At 36.2% G+C, this 25,881-nt stretch overlaps 1 protein-coding gene across 2 annotated transcripts in view; it reads left to right on the top strand.

Moving 5' to 3' along the window:
- Nucleotides 1-25,881, top strand: part of Helz (helicase with zinc finger) — a 164,647-nt gene that overhangs the window by 129,370 nt on the left and 9,396 nt on the right. For both annotated transcript variants that reach the window (XM_071603620.1, XM_027946304.2), the window contains exons 28-32: nt 989-1,068; nt 4,113-4,683; nt 5,072-5,306; nt 6,063-6,579; nt 23,809-24,061. In XM_071603620.1, coding sequence (XP_071459721.1) covers nt 989-1,068; nt 4,113-4,683; nt 5,072-5,306; nt 6,063-6,579; nt 23,809-24,061 — 1,656 coding nt within the window. The remainder of the gene's footprint in view (nt 1-988; nt 1,069-4,112; nt 4,684-5,071; nt 5,307-6,062; nt 6,580-23,808; nt 24,062-25,881) is intronic.

The raw sequence follows: 25,881 nt of genomic DNA on the forward strand, positions 1-25,881 counted from the left end.
TTATTTTGTTGTTTGGTGCTGGGGATCAAACTCAGGGCCTTGCACATGCCAGCAAAGTGCCCTACCACTTATCTATATTCCTAACTTCTAATTATGCTTTTTAAACATTATTTTTGCTTCCTCTACTGTTTATCCCCCTTTACTATTCACTTATCCAGCATTTATTTTTAGTTTTCTGTTTTACATTTCTTTCAGAATATTTTACTCAGGTTGTTAGTCAGCTTTTCATCACTGTGACAAAATACCTGAGATAAACAATTGAGAAGGAGGAACGATTTATTTTGGTTCATGGTTTCAAATGTTTCAGTCCATGGTCACTTGGCTCCATCGTTTGGGCTTTTGGTGGCACAGTACATCATGGCAGGAGCAAATGGCAGAGGAGATATGTTCTCTTCCTGACAGCCAGGAAGCAAAAAGAGAGAGGGAGCAAGCAGCCAGGATTTTAATTCCCTCTTCAAGGGCATGCCTCCAAGGCTCAGCACCTACCTATGGCCTCACGGACTGGGTATCAAGCTGTTAGCATATGGATTTGGGGGAACATTTAAGCTCCAAACCATTCAGTTTAGATTCCTTTACTAAACTAGATTGACACATTATTTGGATTTTTGCTTAATTGTAAATGAACGAAATATTTAACCTTTATAAGTAGGCAAGAATGCCAAGGCCCTTTAAATGTCTAGTTAAGAAAATGAGGCTATAAATTCCTGGAGATTGGACAGTTTCTTCTGGAATTATTTTATGTTTTAGGTTATTCTTTTATTAAGCTTTTGCCTGGTCTTTGAGGTTTGTGTCATTTATAAATTTTCTTTCTTGCAGAGAAACTGCAACTCTTAAAATTTAAGAACAAAACCAAAGTTGTAATATAAATTGATAATAATGAGTCAAAAATGTTTAAAATATTCTGCTCATTTTGTCTAATGTTGAATAGTCAATGGAAATGTCACATTTGCTGGAGAAAATTTATGAGGATTTTAAAATATTTTCTTAGGTAAAAATGATACAAATAATGCTGGACCTGAAATTAATAAGATTCGAACACCAGAGAAAAAGCCTGCAGAACCGAAACAGGTATGATGCTTGCATTTAGTGACTTCGTTGTTCTAAGGATTTAGTCTGTGGTCATTTTGGAATCTTTATAATTTAAAGAAAAGTGCTGTCTTTATATGCATATCTTACACTTACTGTTTCACAGAGATCTAATGGGTCATGTTGCACCTTCACCTGACACTTTGTCTTGGGCTGTTAGTTCCTTTACCTGTATATTTTTCTCAAATTCTGTTATTCAGCGATGGATTGAATTTAAAGACTTTGCATGATAAGGTAGTACATGAAGACAGAGATGATGTGTCACTGACATGACCTCAGCATGGGAAGAGCTGTAGGAGTGAAGAAGGAAGACGGCTTTCTCTGTCCAGGGCTCTCTCCCATCATACCCACTGCCTGATTCCTTAACTCTGTCTGGCCATCCATTTACTTTTCCTGCTTCTGTGCTTGGGAACCAATTAGAGAAAAACTGTGCTATTGGTGCCACTGGAGATGCATGTTTTCTAATCTTATTGGACCTCTGGGCTTTCTTACTTTTCTTTTGCATGTACCCAGCTCAAGCAGCTCTTCTCAAGCCTGATCACCTTCCACTTCTCTATCCTTATTGTCAGGAATTGACTTTGCTTTAGACTTAACCTCCTCAGGATTTTACCCTGTTGATGTATAATATTAGATACATCGCTTTTTCTTTGTCCTTAAACTTCTTTACTTCCTTTTTACTAGTGTTGGAGGAGGAATTCTGTTGGGGCAAGTCTCTCCTCTTCTAGTCACCTCACAGAATTTGTCACTACTCCTCTGTTATCTTCAGATTCTTTCCAGCTACTGATTCTTCCTCTTCTGTGCAGTGTAGGTACTTATCTTCTAGCCTAAAGTGAGTACATTGGTGGACTTTTTAAAAGGCACTTTCTTTGACCTTCATCTCCTTTGTAGCCAGTGCCTAATTTCTCCATTTCACCTCATCTCTTATTTGCTTCTTAACCCACAGAGTCTAGTAAAGGTGTCAGCATTTCACAGAGACCATCGATTTCCAAATAACCACATCTTATGAATACACTTCAGTTCTAGTTTTACTTGGGTTTTGTTTGGCATTTGGCACTATTTTCCACTGCTGTCTTTGATCATCTTACTTCTTTTGGTTTCTTCGGCCCAATATTGCTGTTTTTCACAACTCTCTGATGTGACCTCCTGTCCCTTTTATAAGTTTCTATTTGCCATTCCCCATATGTTCCTAGTCCTTAAGTTGGGCTTTCCCACAGTTCTGTCATTATTTCATTACTCTTGCTTTCTCTGATTGCTTACTATAAACAAGTCCAATTCGTGATGTTAAGTACCTGCTCCATGATGACTTCCAAAGCTGTACCTCCAGACTCAACTAAGCATTTATTCTTTTATATTCAGATACTTATATCCCCAGAGCATCTGGCTAACAGGTCAGAGTCGGAGGGATTTCATATTGTAGGAGGAGCTGCAGGGTGTTTAGGTAGCCAGGGGCAAACTGCTAGTAGAGGGGGGCTGCAGTGCAAGTAACCGTGGCCCATGTGGGGGGGGGTACAGAGAGATATCAAGTGGATCGTACAGCAGAAGCAGATGTAGTCAAAACCAGCCACAAGATCTTGTCAGGTGCTGTCAGAGCCTTTGTTGAAGCAAGTGCTCTGTAATCCTCAGTGATTATTCATCATCAAAACTTATAAAAACATTGTTTTGCCAAAGCAGTCTGTTGAGTGGTTTAACAGAGCTGGAAAGGAAAAATTTCATCTTTCCACTTTAAATTTTGTTTTTCATGTTGTCACCACTTATGATCATACTTGCATTTTAAAGGGAACCTATCATTCTCTCCCTTAGTATACCATAGCTTAATGGGATTGAAAGCAGTATTTATACTCAGGTATTGAGTCATTCGGGCTCTTGTGTAATTGGACTCTTGTGGTTGCTTCTGATGCCAAGAGGGGAAGCTAACATATAAACAAGTGAAGTTTTAGCTCTGTGTACGTAGACTTCTCATGCCCCCGAATCTGCTATGCTTTTTTCACTTACTCAGCCTTTGCAGAAGCTGTTGCCTTTAGCTAGAATGTCCTTCCCTTCCTGGAATATTCCGGCTCTTTGTACATTCAACTCAAATCTCATTGCCTCTTTATTTTCTTTCTTGGACCCTAGGGTCTCATATCATGTCCTCCTTTAATATCTCTAATTATGTATCTACCTATTGCTAATCCTCTACTGGACTCTAAACCAGGGGTTAGGTTAGATAGTAAGTCAGATAGACTTTGTGGGCCATATAGTTTATTTTGCAACTGCTTAGCTCTATCACAGTAGTGTAAAAGCAGCTAAAGACAATATGTAAATGAACAAGATGCTGTGATCCAACAACACAATATTTATTTACGAAAATCCAGTGGAGAGGAAATGGTATGGTTGGGGCCATAGTTTGCAAGGTCCCTGCTCTAAGCTCTTGAGGAGATAGGCTAAGTTTTATAGTTGCTCTTTTAATCTCCAGCACTAGGCAAAATGCATTTGGTAGGCCCTAAACAAATGTTTGTTAATGGAAAGAATGTCAATACTATTCAGTGGCAAAACTTGTCAACCAAACCAGTTTTGTGACAGTGATATAGTACCTGATTGTTCTTTTCAAAGTTGTTTAAGTTGGGATAAAGTTTTTAATTAATATTGATGTGTTTGAGGAAGTAGATTATATATATGTAAACAATAAAATCAGAAGGAAAGAACACATTTTATTGATTTATATCAGGAGAAAATAAATGATTATCTTTCTAAGAAAGAAAGTGTGAAATTAAAGATAATGTTCTTGAAGAAATTAAAGTGGATATGCTAATAAAATGGCAGTATCTTTTTTTTACGACTCAAATTTAATATGCTTTTTTCCCTGTGTTGCTTTTTTAATTTAAAAAGTATTTCTTATTAGATTGTCAGAAAGTGATTGATTCAGCACCCAGCACTTCTGCTTTCACTGCTGAGAATAAATCATATCCATTAGATGCATTAGGGTTGGGAAAAGGAGAGCCACTGAATTTGGATTTTCTGCAGTTAAAAGACTTCTTATTTTTTCCTAGGTTGATTTGGAATCAAATCCGCAGAACAGAAGTCCCGAATCACGTCCTGGTGTTGTTTATCCCAATACCAAATTTCCTCGCAAAGATAATCTCAACCCAAGACACATAAATCTTCCTCTTCCTGCTCCACATGCACAGTATGCAATCCCTAATCGACATTTTCATCCCCTTCCCCAGCTACCAAGACCACCATTTCCAATTCCGCAGCAGCACACCTTGTTAAATCAACAGCAGAATAATTTGCCTGAACAACCAAATCAAATTCCACCCCAACCAAATCAGGTGGTCCAGCAGCAAAGTCAGTTGACTCCGCAGGCCCAGCAGCCACCTCCTCAGCTTTCTCCTGCATATCAGCCAACACCCAACAGTGCTTTTTTTAATAACGCAGTTTCTCATCGACCACAGTCTCCCCCTGCAGAGGCTGTGATTTCTGAGCAGCAGCCCCCTCCCATGCTGCAGGAAGGCCACAGTCCTCTGAGAGCCATTGCACAGCCCGGCCCCGTCCTTCCTTCACATCTAAATAACTTCATTGATGAGAACCCCCCGGGATTACATATAGGAGAGGCTTTAGGTAAGTTTCCATATTGCTACTAGAAGTGAGTTAAGAGGGTATTTAAGATGACATGTACAATACAATGATAATCTAGGTCAGAATTGATTTATTTATATAATGCCAGCAAAAATCAGCCACTTAGTGGGATAATCAGAATCCAGTTCCAAGTGCTGTATGTAATACTAAATATCAGTTGATGTCAATTTACATCATTATGCAAGTGGGGGGGGGGGAATCATCATAACTAGTTTCTGGCAAACTTAGAAAGCATTTATTTTCTACCAAAATCAAATTGTATTTATTTCTTTGCCTTTGTGGAAAAAACCTCATTGTAAAAATTCTTGATAAAATTAGCTTGAAACCTCAAATGCACAACAACCCAGTGTTTTCACAAATGTTTCTGCAGATCGCATACATGGGAGTGTAGCTCTGGAAACATTAAGGCAGCAGCAGGCACGGCTACAACAGTGGAATGAACACCACGCTTACCTGAGTCAGGGTGGCATTGCATACCCACACCACCACCATCCTCACCTCCAGCACCTTCCACAGCCACCCATCGGACTCCATCAGCCGCCAGTGAGGGCAGACTGGAAGCTAACCAGCAGTGCCGAAGATGAAGCAGAAACTACATTCTCCAGGTACTTGGCAGGTCCCTCTGTTCTCTTTTGTGATGGTAGTCTTTTCAGCTTTATGTTGGAATATTGTCTCAAGACATCGAATGCTGGCCTTCTTGGCACATGCTATAAAATTCCCTTGATTGATTCTAAAATATGGAGAATTCATTTAGAAGTAACTCTTGTACAGATGTGGGCGTGGATGGCCTATTTTAGGTTGTAGATTAATTTGGTCCTTTGGGTCTCTTCTGCAAGAAAAAAAGTACCATTGTTGTGGATGTCTCTTTGTGGATTTTTGTTGTTGTTGTTTTTTTTGTTTGTGGCAATAACACATAGGAAGAATGAATAAGGACAGAAATGAACTTGTGGTTAAAAGTTATACAAATTATAAATTCATCATAATTTTTCTTTCTGTTAGCACAGACTTCAGCCTTCTTTTAACCACAGGTACTAGGAGTAGTCCACGCACTAAATTTGCTTTATGGCCAGCATCATGTGAATGCTATAGAGTATTTGCTAATCCCTTCTGAGTGACATCCACCATCTTTTATAACTTCCAGTTATCAAGTGGAGGCAAGAAACAGATGCTTTTAATACAAAGGGAAAGTGTCTTCAATGCACTGTCTACTGAGCGTTAATGCTTACATTCAAGATTACTTAATGCTGGTTCTAATGAAGTATTATGATTTGATTTGTAGAAATGATCCATGTAGTTGACTAAGCTCTTCTTAATGGAACCTGTCCTTTGTTTTCTACTTATGTTTCATCATCTTTATGTAGGTTTCAAGACTTAATCAGAGAGCTGTCTCATCGTGATCAAAGTGAAACTCGAGAACTAGCTGAAATGCCACCACCTCAATCAAGACTTTTGCAATATAGACAAGTTCAGGCTAGAAGTCCACCAGCAGTCCCGTCTCCCCCATCCAGTACAGACCACAGTAGCCACTTTTCTAACTTTAATGACAACAGCAGAGACATTGAAGTAGCCAACAACCCAGCATTTCCACAGCGCCTTCCTCCCCAGATATTCAGCTCACCCTTTTCATTGCCATCTGAACACCTTGCCCCTCCTCCTTTGAAATACCTGGCACCTGATGGAGCATGGACTTTTGCTAATTTGCAACAGAATCACTTAATAGGGCCAGGCTTTCCCTACGGCCTACCTCCATTGCCTCATAGGCCACCGCAGAACCCTTTTGTACAAATACAGAATCATCAACATGCTGTCGGTCAAGAGCCATTTCACCCATTGTCATCTCGAACAGTATCTTCTTCTTCGCTCCCGAGCTTAGAAGAGGTAAATGTCTTTCTTCTTCTTTTACTTTTTTCATTTTGGGATTACTTGATTGCGAACAATATCAGCATACATTAACATGATAATAGGAATGGCTAGATCTTGTTGAATTTAATAGTCTTTTAAGGGGTTGGGGTTGTGGCTCAGTTGTAGAGTGCTTGCCTCGCATGCATGAGGCACTGGGTTCCATTCTGAGCACCACATAAAAATAAATAAATAAAATAAAGATATTGTGTCCATCTACAACTAAATTTTTTTTTTAAAAAGTAGTCTTTTTAAGATAATTCTTGCTTGAAAATTATTTTAATTTCTACTCTCGTGATATTTCAGATTCTGTAGAGTGATTGCTATTATTGAAACATGAAGCCCCTTGAGAATCTTTTATTGCTCTTTTGGAACATTTGACATCTGAGCACTCTAGTATTCAAGTTGTTTTGTCCTTTTTAACTTGGGAAAATTGTTTATAGTGATTCTCCTGTTCCAAGTACCAGTTCTCTTTTTCCTGTCACATGTCCTAGTGTTTGGATTAGACTGAGACTGTGGATGCCCAAATGAGACCGATCTCCAAACGTAGGAATTTGCAGATGTTTAACATAAACTAAGCAGCTGGGGTAAACTGAATTATTATCTTAAAATACCTAGACATTCCAAAATAGTATTTTTATGGACCTTTATCAATAAGAAAAATTAGTAATTTTAGGTTATAAAACTTGCAAAATGGTACTACATGGTGTAGACTATGAAAATTTTGTCTAGCTCTTCCCAGTAAGTTTGTAATTGCAATGATTAAAGAATGTGTAAAGCTGGTTGTAATTATATCAGTCACAGATATCTACTGAAAACAGGACAGACATTTCCTATTTTGATAGATGAAAAATATAAGCTTCATTTTGGCAGTTCTTAACTGATTTCTAAAACCATTTCAAATATTTGATAAATATGTTTTATAATTTCATTGCCCCTGAAAGAAACCCTACACCCATTAAGCAGCACATTCCAATCTTTCCTCCCCATTCCCTACAACCACTAATCTACTTTGTCTCCGTGGAGACATTTCATATCAATGGGATCATATAATATGTAGCATTTTGTGTCTGGTTTTCAGAATGTACTCACACTATAGTATGTATCACTATTTCATTCCTTTTAGTGGATGAATAATTTTCCATTCTATGGCTTTGCCACAGTTTGTTCATCAATAGACATTTGGGTTGTTTCCATTTTTTGGCTATTATGACTAATGCCACTATGACCACTATTTTCATATATTCTGGATATTAGATCCTAAATCCTGTTTTTGTGTGAAAGCATATTTTCAGTTGTCTTGAGTGTGTATCTATCTAGAAGTGTCTCTATGAGGAACTGCTTGAGTATATATCTAGGAGTAGAATTCCTGGGTTATATGATAACTTTATGTTCGATTTTTTTGAGGAACTGCTAAACTTCTTCACTTTTTCACAGTTCCCTATACCATTTTATATTCCCACTAGCATGTATGAGGATTCTCATTTCTCCATATACTTAACCTTTTTGACACTGGGGATTGAACCCAGGGGCACTTAACTACTGAGCCATATCTCCATCCCTTTTTATTTTTTATTTTGAGACAGGGTCTCACTAAGTTTCTTAGAGTTCACTAAGTTGCTGAGGCTTGCTTTGAACTTGCGATCCTCCTGCTTCAGCCTCCCAAGCCACTGGGATTACAGGCATGTGCTCCTGTGCCCGATGCATGTACTTTTTAAAAATTATTATTACAGTCATCCTGGTGGGCATAAAGTGGTTTCTTATTACAGTTTTGATTCATAGTTCCATAATGACTGAGGATGTAGAGCCTCTTTTTGTGTACTTATTGGTCATTTGTATATTTTCTTGGGAGAAATGTGTGTTTACATCCTTCAACCATTTTAGTATTGGTTTTCTTTTTGTTATTGAGTTGTAATAGTTTTTTCATATATTCTGGATATTAGATCCTAAATCCTTACATAAGATTTGCAGTTATTTATCCTGCTCTGTAGTTTTGTCTTTTCACTTTTTACAGTGTCCTCTGATGCACACCAGATTTTTAATTTGGACTTAGATAAATTGATATTTTCTGTGGTTATTTGTGCTTTTGGTATCATATCTAGGAAATTGTTGTCTAGTCCAATATCATAAAGATTATTTCTATATTTCCTTCTAAGAGTTTTATAGTTTTAGATCTTATATGCTTAATTCTTTGCTTTATTTGAGTTCATTTTTGAGTGTTGTGTAATGCACGTGTTAAATTTATTCTTTTGCATGTGGTCATCTGGTTTCTTCAGCATCATTTGTTAAAAAGACTCCCCTTTTTTCCATTGAGTTATCTTGGCAACATTGTCGAAAATCAATGAATCATAGAAATTGAGCATATTCTGGGCATTTAGTTCTATATGAAATTGATCTATTGTCAGTACCAGCCTTTCGTTTATTTATTTATTTTAGTTGTAGATGGACACAATGCCTTTATTTTGTTTATTTTTATGTGGTGCTGAGGATTGAACCCAGTGTCGCACACATGCCAGGCAAGTGCTCTACCACTGAGCCACAACCCCAGCCCTGAGCCAGTATTTTATACCTTAGCTTTTGCACTGTCTTTTATACCATAACATTGTTGTGTAAGTTTTATAATTATAAGTTTGTTTTACTTACTCTGGGTTCCTTGTTTATATGAGTTTTAGGTATTGCCCTCTTAACAATGTTAAGTTTTCTAGGACCTGCACATGGGATATTCTCCCATTTGTTTAGATCTTTTAAAAATTTCCTTTGGCATTTTCTAAATATAAATCTTTGACTTCTTTTATTATATTTATTCCTAAGTGTTTTATTCTTTTTTATATTATAAATGTAATTTTCTTAATCTCATTTTTGATTGTTTATTTAAGTGTTTATATTGATTACATATCTGCGATGTTTCTGAACTCTTTTAAGAGTCACTTCTGATAACTTACTTTATTGTTCTCATCTATAATTGCCCTGTCTACAACCTCTGCAGGATGTTTAATGGTATATATTTGACAAAATTATAGAAAAGCAAGTATATCTTAAGTGAGATTCCAAATTTCCTCCAGCTGTTGATTTCTAGTTTTATTTTATTGTGGTTTGAGAAGTCTTTTTTTTTTCATACTTAATACAATTTAATATAATAAAAAATTCTTTTTTAAGTTATTTTTAAAAAATTTAATTTGTTATATGTGACTGAGAAGTCTCTTAATATAATTTCAGTTTTATAAAATTTACTGGGTCTTTTTTTGCCTACCACATGGTCCTCTATCTTGGAGAATGTTTCAGGGATATTTTAGAATGCACATTTTGCTCTTGTTGGATGGCATGTTCATACATGAGGTCTATTTGGTCTATAGTGTGTTCATAATTTTTATTTCCTTTTGATCTAGGAGGACAGTATTAAAACTTCCAAGTATTGTTATTGATCTGTAATTTTCCCCTTAATTCTACTTATTCTTCATGTATTTAGGGGCCTATGTAGTTATAGTTGTTATTATCTTCTTGATGAACTGACTTTATGATTTTATGATATTCTTTTTCTTTCAGCAGTTTTTGTCTTCAAGTATACTCTTTTCTGATACTAGTATAGCCACCCCAGCTCTCTTTTTGTTATTATTTGGGTAGAATATTTTTTCCCATCCTTTCACTTTCAACCTATTTATGTGCTTGAATCTAAAGGGAATGTCTTATAAATAGCATTTGGCTGAATTGTGTATTTTTTCTCCATTCTGCCAATTTCTGTCTTTAAATTTTAGAATACGATCATTTACATTTAATGTAATTACTGATAAAAAGGATGCCTGACTTCTGTTTTCTATGTCTTAACGTCTTTTTGTTCTGCGTTTCCTTCAAAACTCTCTTTAGTGTTAAGTATATTCTGTTGAACCATTGAAACACTCTTCTTTTTTCCTGTAGTATGTATTTTTATAATATTAGTAGTTGTCTTGAGGTAAATATTTTTATTTGTATCAAACTAGTTCCAGTTAATACCAACTTGTGTGTGTGTACATGCCCGCCCACATGCATGCCGATAATTGAACCCCAGGTCTTGTACACACTAAGCATGCACTCTACTCTAGACTAAGCCCTCTGCCCCCAACTTAATTTTAATAGTAAACAAAAACTTTACTCATGCATACCTCATTCCCTTCCTCTATATGTTATTATTGTCGTAAATTACTTATTTATACGTGGTTCCCATCAATGTAGATTTGTAATTATTGTTTATGCATTAGTATTTTAAATTATACAGGGGGGAAAAAGAGGCATTACAAACTAAAATATATTGTCTTTTATATTTTCCTATGTAGTTACCTTTTCCATTGTCTTTTAAATATTTTTGAGTGGATTTGAGTACTGTCAGTTCATCCTTCTGAGGCATTATAACTGTCTAGCATTTCTTCATGGCCAGGTCTGTTAGTAACAAATTCTCCGAATTTTGGTTTATCTGAGAATGTTCTAGCTTCACTTCCATATTTGAAAGATAGTTTTGCTAGATATAGAATTCTTGACTGACAGTTTATTTAGCACTTTGAGTAGGTCATCCCACTGCCTTCTGGTCTTACTGGTTTTTTATGAGTAATCAGCTGTTCATTTTACTGATTACTTGGTGATTCCTTGTACGTAAATAGCTTCTTCTTGTTGCCTTCAAGATGATCTCTTTATCTCCAGCTTTCAACAGTTTATGATGTGTCACTGTGAATCCTTATATTTGTTCTACTTGGAGTTCACTGAGCTTCTTAGATGTAATTAGATGTATTAATGTCTTATTAATTTGGGTATGTTTCAACTATTATTTCATCAAATATTCTTTCTAATAATTTCTCTGCTTCTGGGTCTCTCATTATTGAATGTTGGTTTGCTTGATGGTGTCACACCAGTCTCAGCTCTATTCATTTTTTTTCTCTGCTTTTTCTATTTCTCAGACGAGTCAGTGTCAATTCCTATCTTTAAGTTTGCTGATTCTTTTTTCTTCCTGTTTAAATCTGCTATTAAAGCCCTCTGGTAAATTTTTCATTTAATTGTACTTTTTCAATTCCACAATTTCTGTTTGATTGCTTATTGTAATTCCTATCTCTTTAATGGTATTCTCTCTTTAGTGAGACGACATTCTCATAGTTTTCTTTAATTGTTTTTGTTTTTGTTTTTTGATGATTCCAGGAGTCCAACCCAGGTCCTTGTTTCTGTTAGGCAAGTGTTCTGCCACTGAGCTACATCCTCGACCCTCTAGTTTCGTACATCTGGTTTCTTTTAGTTCTTTGAACATATTTAAAATAGCTAATGGAGAGTGTTCATGTAGTAAGTCTAATGTCAAGGTTTCTTCAAGGTCAATATATGGTTTCATTCATGCTTTTGTGCATTTTTTCCCTTGTTGCCTTACTTTCTTTTTTCTTTGCATGCCTCATAGCTTTCTGTTGATAACCGGATGTTTTGAATAGTACAGAAGGTGACTCTGAAAGTTAAATTCTCCTTCCCCAGGGCTTGTTACAGTTTTGTTTTGTTTGTTTGTTTTTACATGCCTGGAACCAAAAACATCTTTCAGGTTTTGAATAGGGGTGTGTGTGTGTGTGTGTGTGTGTGTGTGTGTGTGTGTTTGAGCACACCTTCAACACTCAGCTAGTCAGCTTACACCTCTGCCATAACCTTCACCTCTTGTTTCCAGGAACTTCAACATTAGCCTGAGGTGAGAATTAACAACTCTTTCAAGGCCTTTCATGAGCATCTGTGTAGTCTCTTCTAGGTTCCCAGGAGCATGTCAGAGCTCTTCAAAGTTCTTATTCCCTAAACATCTCATTCCCATTCTTTATTCTAAGCTTTTTTCTTTTTTTAAATCCAATTCCATTGTCTCATTCAGCAGAACTAAAACAGTTCCCCACTATCATGGTGTTCCATATGGCCCCTTCAGCACTGATTGAGTTCAGAGTTGGATGAGATGAGGCAGATCTTTTGATCTACCCTTCCAGAGAGCCATGTTACAAGTCTATAGAATGAGGCCCATTCTACTCCCTCTGGAACTGGCGCAGGCTCTTATTTTCAAGCCTACCATTGAGATGGAAAATGGGACAGTACTAGAGTAAATTAAATTACCACAAAACTTGCTATTCTTATGAAATTCCCTGTTTTATCTTGATTAACTGTTCCATTAGTCACTGCAAGCTTTTAGTTTCCCAAAAGATTGTTTGATGGCTTTGCCAGTGTTTTTGTTGCATTTATGGAGGCATAGACTATGGAGTTCCTTACTCTGCCATCTTTGCTGACACCTTCGATGTCTTGACTTAACCTGCTAAGTGAGCTATAACATATGGGGGGAACTACGTGCCAAAGTTTTTATAAAATTTTGTACTTTTTACTTTATAATGAATGATCTATTTTAATTATTGATTTTTAAAAATTCATTATTTTTAGAATTTAAGTTCTTTGTACCTTGGTGCTCTCAATATTTGATATTTTCATGTAGCTGTGAATGTATAAATAAGTACCTTCAGTTGTCAGCCAGTTCTTTTACTCTGGAAAAACATTTGGTTACCTTTATTTTGATGCATGAGATTCACAAATGATGACTAACATGATCACTGAAAAAATTATTTGATGAGGAAAATATTTTTTACCACATTGCAGATTTTGACATTTTCAGTATATTAGGATAACTTGTATGTATTTAAATGATTTTGCATGAATCATCTCACAGAATGAATGGCTTATGTTCTCACTGTTTTTCCAACCCTTTAAAATAATTTCTTTAACATCAGCAATACAGAAAACTGTCTTACTTTCCTCCCAACTATGGATTCTTATTGCCAGAAACTTTAGTAGATTAATCACATATCGGATGAAGGTACCTAGAGGTTAGCTTAATGGTTAACTTGAATGGAGATGGTTTTCTTCATATTTTGTTTCACTATTTTTTCTTTTTATAGTAATTTTGATTTTCTTTTGACAAATGAAATACGTAGTCAGCAAGCAAAATGTAGAAGTTAGAGAAATTATTAAATTCACTATGAAAAGATAGCTACCATAACATTTAGCCTTTCCAGCATTCATGGATGCAAACATGTGATTGATTAATGGACGAGAAGTACTTGGAGAAATTTTAAACAATTTTTTTTAAATCACCCCTCAGGGCTGGGGTTGCGGCTCAGAGATAGAACTCTCGCTTAGCATGCATAAGGCACAGGGTTCGATCCTCAGCACCACATAAATATATTGTGTCCACCTATAACTGAAAAATAGATATTAAAAAAAAAAAGAAACCACCCCATCACATCTATTAAGTCAGGGCACCCTGAAGGGCATCCTTGTTCTATTCTATAACTTTTTTTTTTTGCCATGTTCCTATCAGTTTTTAGAGTGTTCTTATTTAAATGATTAAGGGTTAACTTCAGGGGTTTCCTTCCTTGCCCTAAATGCAGGGAAGGGCACATCCTTGGCTACTTGGGCAAGTCTGGGGCACACTCCAGAGCTTTCTAGATTGGCAGTGTATTAGCAAAATGCTCCATTTTGATTTCAAGTGCTAGAATAAGTTTGGGGTTACAGTTTTATTTATTTTTCAATATTTAGCCAGTTGTCCTCATACCTTTGTTAAATTACAGCATTATCACTAAATAGAAATATCTTATCAAGCACTAAATTCTTTATAATAGCACTGTCATACTTGCAGTTCAACTAATTGCTGTTTATGGGGCAGTGAAAGAAAAGGCAGAATGCAGAGGGAAGCAGTAGAAGTCAGTGTTTAGCTTCGGAGTCTAAGGGCTCAATTTCTAGTAATTTTGCCATGATTAAGGATTTTTCAAAGGTAATTTTTATGTACAAGCTCTTTGACTTTGCATGATAACCTTGGAGTAAGCTGAATGTGCTATTCAACACATTCGGTACTGAGCTCAGTTTCTGCTTTGTTATTCTTCATCTATCCGTGTGTTTCAGTATCAGAATTACACTCTGATTTTGAGACTTCTTAGTGTTCTAACCGACACTACAAACCAGGGGATAGTATGAAATCTGCCTTGCTGGTGGTTTTTCCTTCCAGTTTTTATATGGGAGAGTAGCTGGGGAGAAAAGTCTTTCTATAGTTTTTCACTAGAAAAAAAGTTCAGAATATCTTTGTGAAGTCTTCCCTTTCTTTTCCCACCTATAAGCCCTTCTTAGGTTTTACTGGAATTACGTTAAATGTATAGTTTAAATTCATGGAGATTTTGTCCTTACAAATATTTTAAATTTCATATTTTGGAAATGGTACAATCGTCAGTGTTTTTTCTTTCTCCCTCTCCTTCCCCTCCTACTTCTTCACTTTTTTAAAAAATATTTATTTTTTAGTTGTAATTTGATACAATATCTTTATTTTATTTATTTTTATGTGGTGCTGAGGATCAAACCCAGGGGCCCCCGTATAGGGGGGCTGAGCCATAACCCCAGCCCCTTCTTCACTTTTTGGAAGTTTCTCTTTATAAATTCCTTATCATCTTTATTGAAGTCTTGAGTCTTTCTGATACTCTTAGGGTGATTTTTTTGTGTTTTGTTTTTTGTTGGTTGTTTTGAATGGGACCTTTTTTCCATTATATTTTTCAGTAATTTTATCCTGAGAGACAAATCTTCATTTTTTTTTAAAGTGGACATAGTTTTGCCAAATTTAAAAAAAAAATTTTTTTTTTGTTTAACAAGAATCAACAGGTATTTATGCTATTTAAGGTGTGCATCCCAGCTACTTGGGCTGAGGCAGGAGGGATTGCAAGTTTGAGGCCAGATTGGGCAATTTAGAAAGACCCTGTCTCAAAATAAAAACAAAAGTGCTGGAAGTTCCTAGCATGCACAAAGTGCTGGGTTCAATTCCTAGCATCACAAAAAACAAATAGATAAATAAAAAGAGATACGTTTTGCTATGGAATAGTTTGATTAAAAGGAACACATGGAGGGTCGGGGTGTAGCTCAGTCCTAGAGCTTGCCTGGAATTTGCAAAGTTCAGTTTGCAGCACTGCCCCCCATGCTCTCCCATAGGAAAATTCTTTTTAAAAAATGTCACTGTATCAGTCAAATTGGTTTACGAGGCTGTACATTTTTGTATTGCAGTGTTGGTATTGTTGTAATGGCCTTAGAAGAAAAATGGACTATGGCTCTGTGGTAGAGTGCTTGCCTAGCATGAGTGAAGTTCTGGGTTCAGCACCCAGCACTGCAAAAAATAAGTTACTCATTTTGATCATCCTTCAGTAAATCAGCATTTACTTACAACTGTATATGCCTCTGTGATGTATTTCTTATTTCAGATATTGGCTTTTGAATAAAAATACTTTTGAACCATTTATTTGTTTTCATTTTTCCCTTCCAACAACTTTTTTTTTGAAGTTAGTTGATATGTTTTGATTTCACTACTATTGTCTGATCATCCCACTCCCCTAAGTTCCCTATTATGGAATAAAGTATTACACAAATGTAGTTTGAAGATCATAATCTTGGCTGGTTATCAGTGGACATTGATAGCTTGTGACTTGTGTTGTATAGCCAGGTACCGCCGCCTTCTCAGGGAGATCATTAATGTGTGGTATCTAATGAATCACTGAATACATAAAACAGACAGTGATTGACCAATAAATAAATTAAGCCTCGGTGCTTGCTTAAGCTATCAAAGCTAATCATTTAAATGAGTTGTTTTGTTTTAATTAAAGTTTCTGGCACCATAGTTAATGTGACTTGGAATTTATACTAGAGCGTTTATCTCTTCCTTGGTGATTATCTTTGATGGCATAATTATAAACAGAGCCCTAATTAATATGCTGACCTTTCCCTGGGTTATTTATTTATCTACATACATGTGAAATGGCTTGCTAACCTTGTGCATCACGTATATGTCTTAGAATGGTAAGCAAATAAGGAATTTTTACTTTAACTGGCAATTATCTTTAACGATAGAAATTTATACATAAATTTGGTAATTATGTTCTTTCCTTATTTAGATTTCATATGTTAAATGGATTTTGAAATGTTAGCATTACAGCTTGATTTTTAGAAAGAAATATTAGAAATATTGATCATATGTTTAATAACTTAATTATTTCACAGTTCAACATGAGGATTTGTATAAATATGCAAACATATATGGAGTTGCTATGGAACCCAGAACTGAGAACTTCTAATGAAGTAGGACAAGCCTGTAAACAATCATATTATGTGAGACCTGAGGACTCTTAAATGAAACCTAAGCCTCAGTCACCAGTAGGATTGCCATCTCATATTAAAGGAGCTGTCTGATGGGCAGATGATGTATGTAGAAGAAATAGACACTTCGTGAAAAAACTTAGAACTGGGCAAAAGCAACAAGAAAAAAGAAAAAGGTCAAGAAATAAGGGAAGAAAAGTGTAGCTCATATATTTGAACAGCTTGGGGGCTCACAGGATTGAGGCATTGCTGGAGATCAAAAAAGTGTCTTATCTCTTGGGAATATTCTTCTTTCCATCCTAGAGATCTTTTTCTACAATTTCATTTGGGAGCCCTTGTCTTTCAACATGCTAGAAATTTCCCTCTTGAGGGGAAGGATCCAAACCTTTAAGCTTATTGCTCAAAGTGCATTTTAATTTAGTTGGTTAGCATGCTATATGAATTTAATCTGAATTTAAATCACTTGAATAGGCTTGGATTAGTTGCTGCACTTGGGTAATTTCAGTAAATACAACACATCATTTTACTTAGTTATTTTTATTAGAAAAAAAAATTTTTTCAGTGCTGGGAGTTAAACCCAGGCCTGTGCATGCCAGGCAAATGCTCTACCACTGAGCTAAATCCCCAGCCCAAATTGATAGTTATTTGTTGATGATAGATTATGTTTAGACATTTTAATAACAAACAGTTAAAATATATTTTCGTTGGATTTTAAATTGTGGAACTTTGGAACTAGTTGGGGCCTTGAAGATCATTTTATTTTAGCTCCTTGTTTTTAAATGAAGATGAAGACACAAAGATGACCAAGGTTTCACATATTAGGCAATTATTAATTACCCTGGAGTGGAGACTCCTGACTTCAGTGCCATTCTCTTTCTGGTACATTATCCTGCTTTTCACATCTTTACATGAAAAGCAGGGTTTATTCCTGGAAACTGAGGAAGGATTACAGTTACACAGAAGGAGATGTTGAGGAAAAGCCAATGTTGTTGGGAACAAAGAATGACATCTTCAACTGTATAAACTTTCCCTCTTGAGGGGAGAGGGAGAACAAGGTTCATTCAAGAATTATTTTTTTAAATATTTATTTTTCAGTTGTAGATGGACACACAATATTTTTATTGCATTTTTTTTAATGTGGTGCCGAGGATTGAACCCAGTGCCTCATGCGTGATAGGCGAGCGCTGTACCACTGAGCCACAAATCCACCCTCATTCTTAATCTTTGAAATATGTCCAGTTCTAGCTGTTAAATGTTGACTGCTCAGATGATGAATTTTGAGATCTCAAATATAGAAAATTAACTGTAAACAATTAATTATGCCATATTCTTTAAGAATAAAACAAAAAATTTTTTCAGGTATTATATTTTTTTCCAAAGTTGGAAATGTTATTTAATTATGGTAATTATGATCCTTCAGGAAAAAAAGCACATAGTTAGGAGTTGAAGGGTAAACTTTCACTGTGAACTATTTTATTTCCTACCCACACTGGCAGTTTCTCATTGTAAGAGGTATCTTGCTCTATAATTGATACTTGGATTGTTTTATATTTAAGAAGAGTGAACAAGAACCAGATAGATTGAAGGTAGTTCAAAATGTCATAGCAGTGAATCTGACAAATTCTCTGAGATGTAACATTGCCTTCATTTTAGTATCTCTTCTATTACCTTGTAATAAAAATAATATTGCCTGGTAGGAAAATACTATTTGAAAATTATAAGTGCCTTCTCTGAGAGATGCTTCACATGATCTTTTTCCTTATTTAAAACTACATTGATTTTTATGTACTTTGCTGCAAAGTTGCATTCATTTCAGTGTATGTTTCCTTTAAGAGAAAAGAAGTGCTGTAGCTTTAGAAATTTTAAGGTAAAAATTTGCTTCTTTTATATTATGAATCTGATGTGATATTAAGTTTGATTTTAAAATTCTCTTAAGATAATGCAATTTATTGTAAAAATAATATTTTTAAAATAATATAAGAGAAATTATGATAAAATGACATGGTTACCTAGGCATCAGGTAATGATGGCATGGGTCTGGATCATGGTGAATAGTGGAAATGATGAGAAGCAAATAAATGTAGGATTTACTTTGTAGGTAGAACCTAGAAGGAATTCCTGGTAGATTAGATATGATTGGAAATGAAATAAGATTTAAAATTGAATTCTTCAAACCCACTAGGCTCATTTCTGTTGCCCCCTGCCACTGGCCAAGCGCTGCCTTGTTGAACAGTACCAGAGGAGGAGTATCTCCATTGTTGCAGAAAGGTCTTTGGACAGCATTGCTCTAGGGAACGACTGCTACCCTTCAGCTACGTGGAATTTTCATGTTTCTTTGATATTTTTTTTTTTTTAACCATCTCTTCTGTTTCTCATTTTCTGAAACTTCTGTTGATAAAATTTTGGACCTTCTGGATTTTCCAAGTCTTTCCTCTTTTTTGCCTATCATATTTTGATATCCTTATAATTTTTCCTACTTTTGGGGGGAAAAATTTCCATGATTTTATCTATAAACTCTTTTATTTCATTTTTATATTTGCACCCTCGAAGAATTTTCAAGTGTTCTTTTATTGTCAGAGTTTTCCTTTTTCTTCTTGTTTTTGTTTTATGAATGCAGTGCCTTTTCTGTGAATACCAATTAGAGGGTTTGTTTTATATTTTTAGTAAAACAAAAATAATATTTTGGACATAACAGTTTTTTGGAGCATCATTTTTACTTCTTCCTGGCTTCCCTTTTTTTTTTTTTTTTTTTTCCTGTATCTCTGGGACCATCTTTTGTGCTAGACACACCCTTTAGTGTCTGGTAGGTAGCTCTCAATTTCCGTGTCACCAAAAAGCCTTATTGGAAAGCAACTTGGGAGTTTTGTGTCTGTCACAGGACTGTTCCTGACAGTCTTTCCCTGGGGATTTTTTGGTGTTTGACTTTCTCTGAACCTTTCACTGTTGGATTTTGGTTTATCTGTCTCCTTACTTGTTGTCTGAATTATTTGTACCTGACTGGTTGTGTTCCACTGTGGTTCTGGGGAGGAGTGTAATGTGAGACCAACTGAACAGACTTCCAGTCAACCCCTGGATTTCATCTTCCAATGTGGCTGGTGTTTCTGAGGCCCGAACCTTTATGGAATTGTGCAGAGCAGATGGATTCTTTTCTTGGGTTGTAGTGGTAGCGCCATTCTTCTTTTGTAGGTGCTGTTCTTTGATTCAGCCTCCCTGGGTTCCAGAAGTGTGTCCTCTATCGATGGCCGTTCTTAGGGTCTTGATTATTATGTGTCTTTTATTTTCATTTGTTATTATTTTAGTGGAACCTTGGACCAGGGTCCACTTTAACTCAGAATTATGCTTTTAAAAAACATTTTTTATAAGTTATCCAGTGCTTTTCAATAGAGTGTATTACATAAGCCCATAGATAGTGCTGTTGCAGACTACAGCTTATCTATTGCACATCATCTGGCTTGTGTTTTGGATTGTTTTAAAATTTACGATAGGGCTGGGGATGTGGCTCAAGCGGTAGCGCGCTCGCCTGGCATGTGTGCGGCCCGGGTTCGATCCTCAGCACCACATACAAACAAAGATGTTGTGTTCGCCAAAAACTAAAAAAAATAAATAAATATTAAAATTTATGATATTCCTGTCCTCCTTCCATCCAAGTTTTTTTTCCTTGAGGTTTCTCTGTATCTCTGCACTAAACTATAGCATGTTAAACATAAAATTATACGGTTATGGGGATTTTAACTGAAATAAGTTATTAGGCCCAGAGAGTGGTATATGGTCAGGAATTTCCTCTTCAAATCTTGGGGAATTTAAATAGATACGTTTAAGTAAATGAAGAAAATGGAAGCCATTAAATTCAGTGCTATAAAAGAGTTTTCATGACATGAAAAGATATCATTTTTTAAAGAGAAATTACCAAGCAGTGCCAGGCATAGTGGTGCACACCTATAACCACAGCTATTTGGGGGATTGAGGCAGGAAGATCACAAGTTCAAGGCCAGCCTTGGCAACTTAGGGAGACCCTGCCTCAGAATAAAATAAAAAGGGCTGGGGATGTAGCTCAGTGATACAGCACCCCTAGATCTAATCCCTAGTACCTAAGGGGAAAAAAGTTACAAAAAAAAAAAAGAAGGCAAAGCATCTGCTCTTGACATTTCTACAACATTCTGCTGGAAATCTTTGCCAGTGCAGTCAGGCAAGGAAGTAAAGGAATTGAGATTGGGAAGGAAGAAATAAAATTGTCCCTAATCCCAGATGACATGCTTGTCAAAACAGAAGAAAACCCCAAAGGATCTTCCAAAAAACAAACAAAAATCCCACAACTAATTTAAGTTTCACAAGATCACACAAAAATCAATCATATTTCTATGTATTGGCAGCATGCAATTGGAAACCAAAATACAGAAATACAGGACCTAGATGCTAAAACAACTACAAAACTGCTAAAAAGGAATTTATTTGATATATAAACCATTTTATTATTTGCCATCAACATTTTCTAACCTGTGAACTCACCTTAACTCTGAGGATAGACTCCATTATAGCAAGTCACTTTTTCATGCATTTACTTTGTATTGTATAAAATAGATAACACCAGTAGACCTTCATACACACATACACACACCAAAAAAAAAAAAAAAGTGTATATTCACTATATTTATCTAATTTAAAAGACACTAAAAGTTCAAGTTTCAGCTCTCTTTTTCTGACATAAAGGATCAATCATATTCATAATGTGATTTGAAATTGAATTTTGTATTTCATCTAGGCATTCATCTCTGTCATAGCTGCTTTGGAACCATTACAGATAATGTTATACAGTTCGTTCCCAGATCCCGCTGTGCATTTCAGCTGAGTGATTTGGGGTTCTCAATTTGGAAGATATAAATGATACACATTTTCTGCAAAATTTAATTGAATATTATCTAATATCAGCCTCTGTTTCTTTCTGAGTTTTGGTTTTCCTCATTTAAGAAATGAGGAAATGGTTCATATATCCATCCATTGTTTATACTGCTGGTTTATGTATGTTATTTAAAGAAAAGGGACTTATAGAATTAATAGGTGAAATCATATGAGAATATTTAGTATTTGATATTAGTCTACTATATCACCAGTAGACTAGTATAACCTGCTCTTTCTGAGATCAGAATCGGCATTAGTTTTTTACTTTAATATTTGCACATAAAGACTTGAGAATGATTCCCTGCAGATTGTGATGGGCTAAATTCCCCCATAGAGTAATAAAAATAAACCCTTCTTTGTGATTCTAAGAGATAATTGTCTTCATTACAAAGCTTGATATAAAAGAGACTGGGAGCTATTGCAGGGCGGCTCTTCTACCTCAATCATGAAATATCAAATGTACTGATTACATTCATAGTTGACTCTAAATTAATCAGGATGGTTAATAGTCTCAAAACCAGGATCAATCAAACTAAAAACAAAACCAGGATCAAAATTATAGTGGTTTTGTTTTTTGTTTTTTGGGTTTTTTTTTTTTTTTTTTAACCATTGAAAACATTTCCTTTAAGGAAGAGTAAAATTAAAGTTGGATTTTTTTAAAAAAGGAAAAAGAAATAAAGATGGATTTAGATGTTTTTCTGAGACATAGAAGAACAAAAAAAATGTATGAGAAAAGGAAGGTGATAGTAGTACTTTGCCTTCCTCATCCAGTGCCTGAGACTGCGAATGCAGTGATCCGGCCAGTAGTGAAAGAACTGCTCTCTCTGCCCTTTACTCCTTTGGACCCACTCTCTTCCCTGCCTTGTATCCTAGTGGTTTCTTGGGTCTTCCCCTTAGACTGTTATTGCTTACACCCACACTTCCCCCGTTTAGTTGGCCTGAGGGTGTCTACCTGTCCAAAAAACATCCTACTATCACTGTGCCTTATCATCTCTCTCTCTCTTCTCTTTAATCCAACCTCCACCTACAATATTGGTGAAAGAAAGATTCCTCAGAATCAAAATTGACCACAAGTTGAAGAGCAAATTTATTATTATTGGGAGAAACTATAAAAAGCCAGTCCCATCCTGTCAATTAAGATGGATCATGTCATCTTTACATTATAGTAAAACAGGAACCCTGCTTATGCACCAGGAATGAATCTAAATGCTATGCACACTTAACTCATTTAATTCTCTCATCAGTCCCAGGGTACTGGGGGTAATTAATTTTACAGACGAAGTCCCTATGAGGTTAGGTCAGTTGCCCAGGGTCACACTGCTGGTGCAAGGAGAGCGTGAAGTCCCGCACAGCTGGACTGGCTCCAAGTAGAAGCTGCTGCCTCACCTTGTTGCACACAGCCGTGCTGTTAGGACTGACACCGAGTAGGGTCACCAGAGGCAGGCAATGACAAATGAGAGTGCTTAGGTTACTAAGAAGCCTCAGAATGGCTGGGAAATAGCTGTCTGCAGAGTAAGGGATTTGGGGTTGTGCAAATTCAGGACATTTAGAGAAGAAGATATATGTAAGTTAATCTGATTTCAGACATGTAAAGAATATTTTGAGCAATGAATAGTCTCTGTCACTCGAACAAGCAAAAGAAAATGCAGTGAAGTCCAGTCAGAAATGCTTATGCTGGACAGGAAGAATCTTATGTTGCCACCAGGTCTAAGGAGAAATAGCTGGGGAGTTGTGAAGGCCCTGGAGAAGAGTCTAGAGCAGATGGCCCTGCTCAAGAAGCTACGATTCAGCTGATATGTGGCAACTTCGCCCATTTCGTTTTGAACAGCTGTGCTGCTTCTTTGTGTTCTTACTCCACTGATACCTAGAACAGAGTTTTAGAACTAGAGACAACTTGTTCAACTCCTGTGTTTTACAGATAAAGGAACAAAATCAGAAATCAGGCATGTATTGTCACAAGACTGTCTCACAGGACAGAGCTGAGTTTTGAACCCCAGTTGGCTGACACCATGTCCAGTTTTCAGACTGCTTTTTTTTTTTTTTTTCAGTCACAGAAGAGAACATTCTTGAGATTTTCTGCTTAATAATAAAATGAGGTTGCTGTGGGCCTGAAATGGGAAGGAGTGTGGAATAAGGTGTTGCAACTTATGAAATGTCCTTTTTTTTGAGTAGTATGAGCCCAGAGGACCTGGTCGGCCCTTGTACCAAAGAAGAATCTCATCTAGCTCAGTCCAGCCTTGTTCTGAAGAAGTAAGTGCTCCCCCAGACAGCCTGGCGCCGTGTAAAGAGCTTCAGGACCACGGTGACCCACCTTCTTTCAGCTTCTCAGCCTCAGAGTCCTGGGCGAACACCACCTCATCGGCCCCCTACCAGAACATTCCGTGCAATGGATCCAGCAGGACAACTCAGCCCAGAGAGTTGATAGGTAAGGCAGGGTAGGTGGGGCCCCAAAGTACAGTGGTTTTAACTCCAGTGCCTGAGTGTTGACAAGGCTTGCTTTCTTAGAAGAAAGTACAAGTAAATTAATCTGATTCCAGGCATATAAAGAATATTTTGAAGAAAGCAATATGTAGTATCTGTCAATGGATTGACTACAAAAAATGCAATGGTGTCCAGTTTGGAGGGTTTATGCTGGACAGGAGGAATCCTATCTTGCTATCAGGTCTAAGGAGAAATAAGCTGGGGAGTTGTGAAGGCCCAGGAGATGAGTCCAGAAGGGACTGAGGCCCCATTTGCATTATTATCTTTGAACAGTATTCAGTGCTCAGAGGTTGTGCCCTGGGCATAGATATTAATTTAGGAATATGTTGATTCCATTTTTCCATTGTCTGGAAAGTTAGTAGATATATCCTTGTTTAAAAACTGATTATTTTGACCTGTTGTTGAATAAAAGAAGTAATGGAACTTAAAATATAATTTTAAATATTTAGAACCACTTTCTCTTGAGAAAGTTCTGTTTTCTATTTTGGGAGATTTGTTTTGTTCCATCAGGCTTAAGGGTGGCAGTCGGCTGGGTGGCTAGCACTTTTAAGGGTTGGTTGTCAGCAAGCCATGGAGAGTGCACTGTATGATGCAGTGGCCATGGGAGGCCAGCAGCATTCCATCGGGTTTAGAAATCCTGTGTGTAGCCACACGTTGGCACAGGTGTCCACGGCTGATGAACAAGAGAGTGCGGGAGGCTGGGAGTGGAGAAGGCTCTGGAACTGGAACTCTACCTGGAAGGTCCAGAGCTTTTCTCTTTGACTTCAGAACAGGACTCCCTTCCATCTTTCCTCTGTTCCCTTTTCTTAAAAATTATATTCAACATAAAGAAACTATTACCTCAGTTTTCCAGTGTTCTCTTTGGAGGCCATAGACCTTGATCTCTGTGAACAAGTCTGAGATCTTTCTGTTCTGGTAGCGTCAAAATTAATTTTGTTCATCTTTAGAATGTGAATCGATTGTTTCTGTAACTGACCCATTTTTGAGAAAGTGCTGCATAAGCATATTTTTAGAACAGTGGTCGTGTTAGGGCAAAAACATGTGAAAGGTTTTGCTTTTGTTTCGTAGTAAGAGATATTGTCATTTTCATCTTTCAGCATTCATCAATGCTTACTTTGTGTAAGCAGCTGTATTTTGCCTAGAGTTGCTTAGTCATTTTTAAGATATTATGTAAATACATTCAGGTTAGCATATTTAAAACATGTAAATTACAAATCAGTGGTGTTAATTTGTTACTTTTGCATTATTTTGTTTATTATAAGAAAGTTAAAAAATAACATCATTTCTTTTTTTTTTCCACCTAAGTTTTAGGTTAGCATTTGGCCAAAATAATTTAAAATTTGACCTGAGCTGATAGGGTAGAAAGTTCCTGAACAGACCCCTAAAGCTCAAGTCATTTATTATGTCTTTTCTGCAAATATAGGCTGATGATTACTTTCTTTATTGCTGGGAGATAAATTTAGTTTTTCTTAGATGAAAGTAATTAAGGATGAAAAAATCAATTCAAAATCACCAGTATTCAGAAGCATAACTTCTTGTTCATAAGTTTGTTTTTGTTCATTTGTTTTTTTGGAGTTGTTTATTTATTTTAGAGAAATGTAGTGGTGGTGGTACATCAGACAGAAAATAACCACCACATAAGAGTTTTGAGATTTGTTTCTTGAATGAAGAAAGTCATATCATGTTGCTTTTAAATTAAAAGAGATAAGTGTTCTAGGAAAATATTAAATCCTTTAAAATAATCTTGAACAATTTTTTAAATTT

The sequence above is a fragment of the Marmota flaviventris genome, chromosome 17 (assembly GCF_047511675.1).
Source record: "Marmota flaviventris isolate mMarFla1 chromosome 17, mMarFla1.hap1, whole genome shotgun sequence".
NCBI lineage: Eukaryota > Metazoa > Chordata > Mammalia > Rodentia > Sciuridae > Marmota > Marmota flaviventris.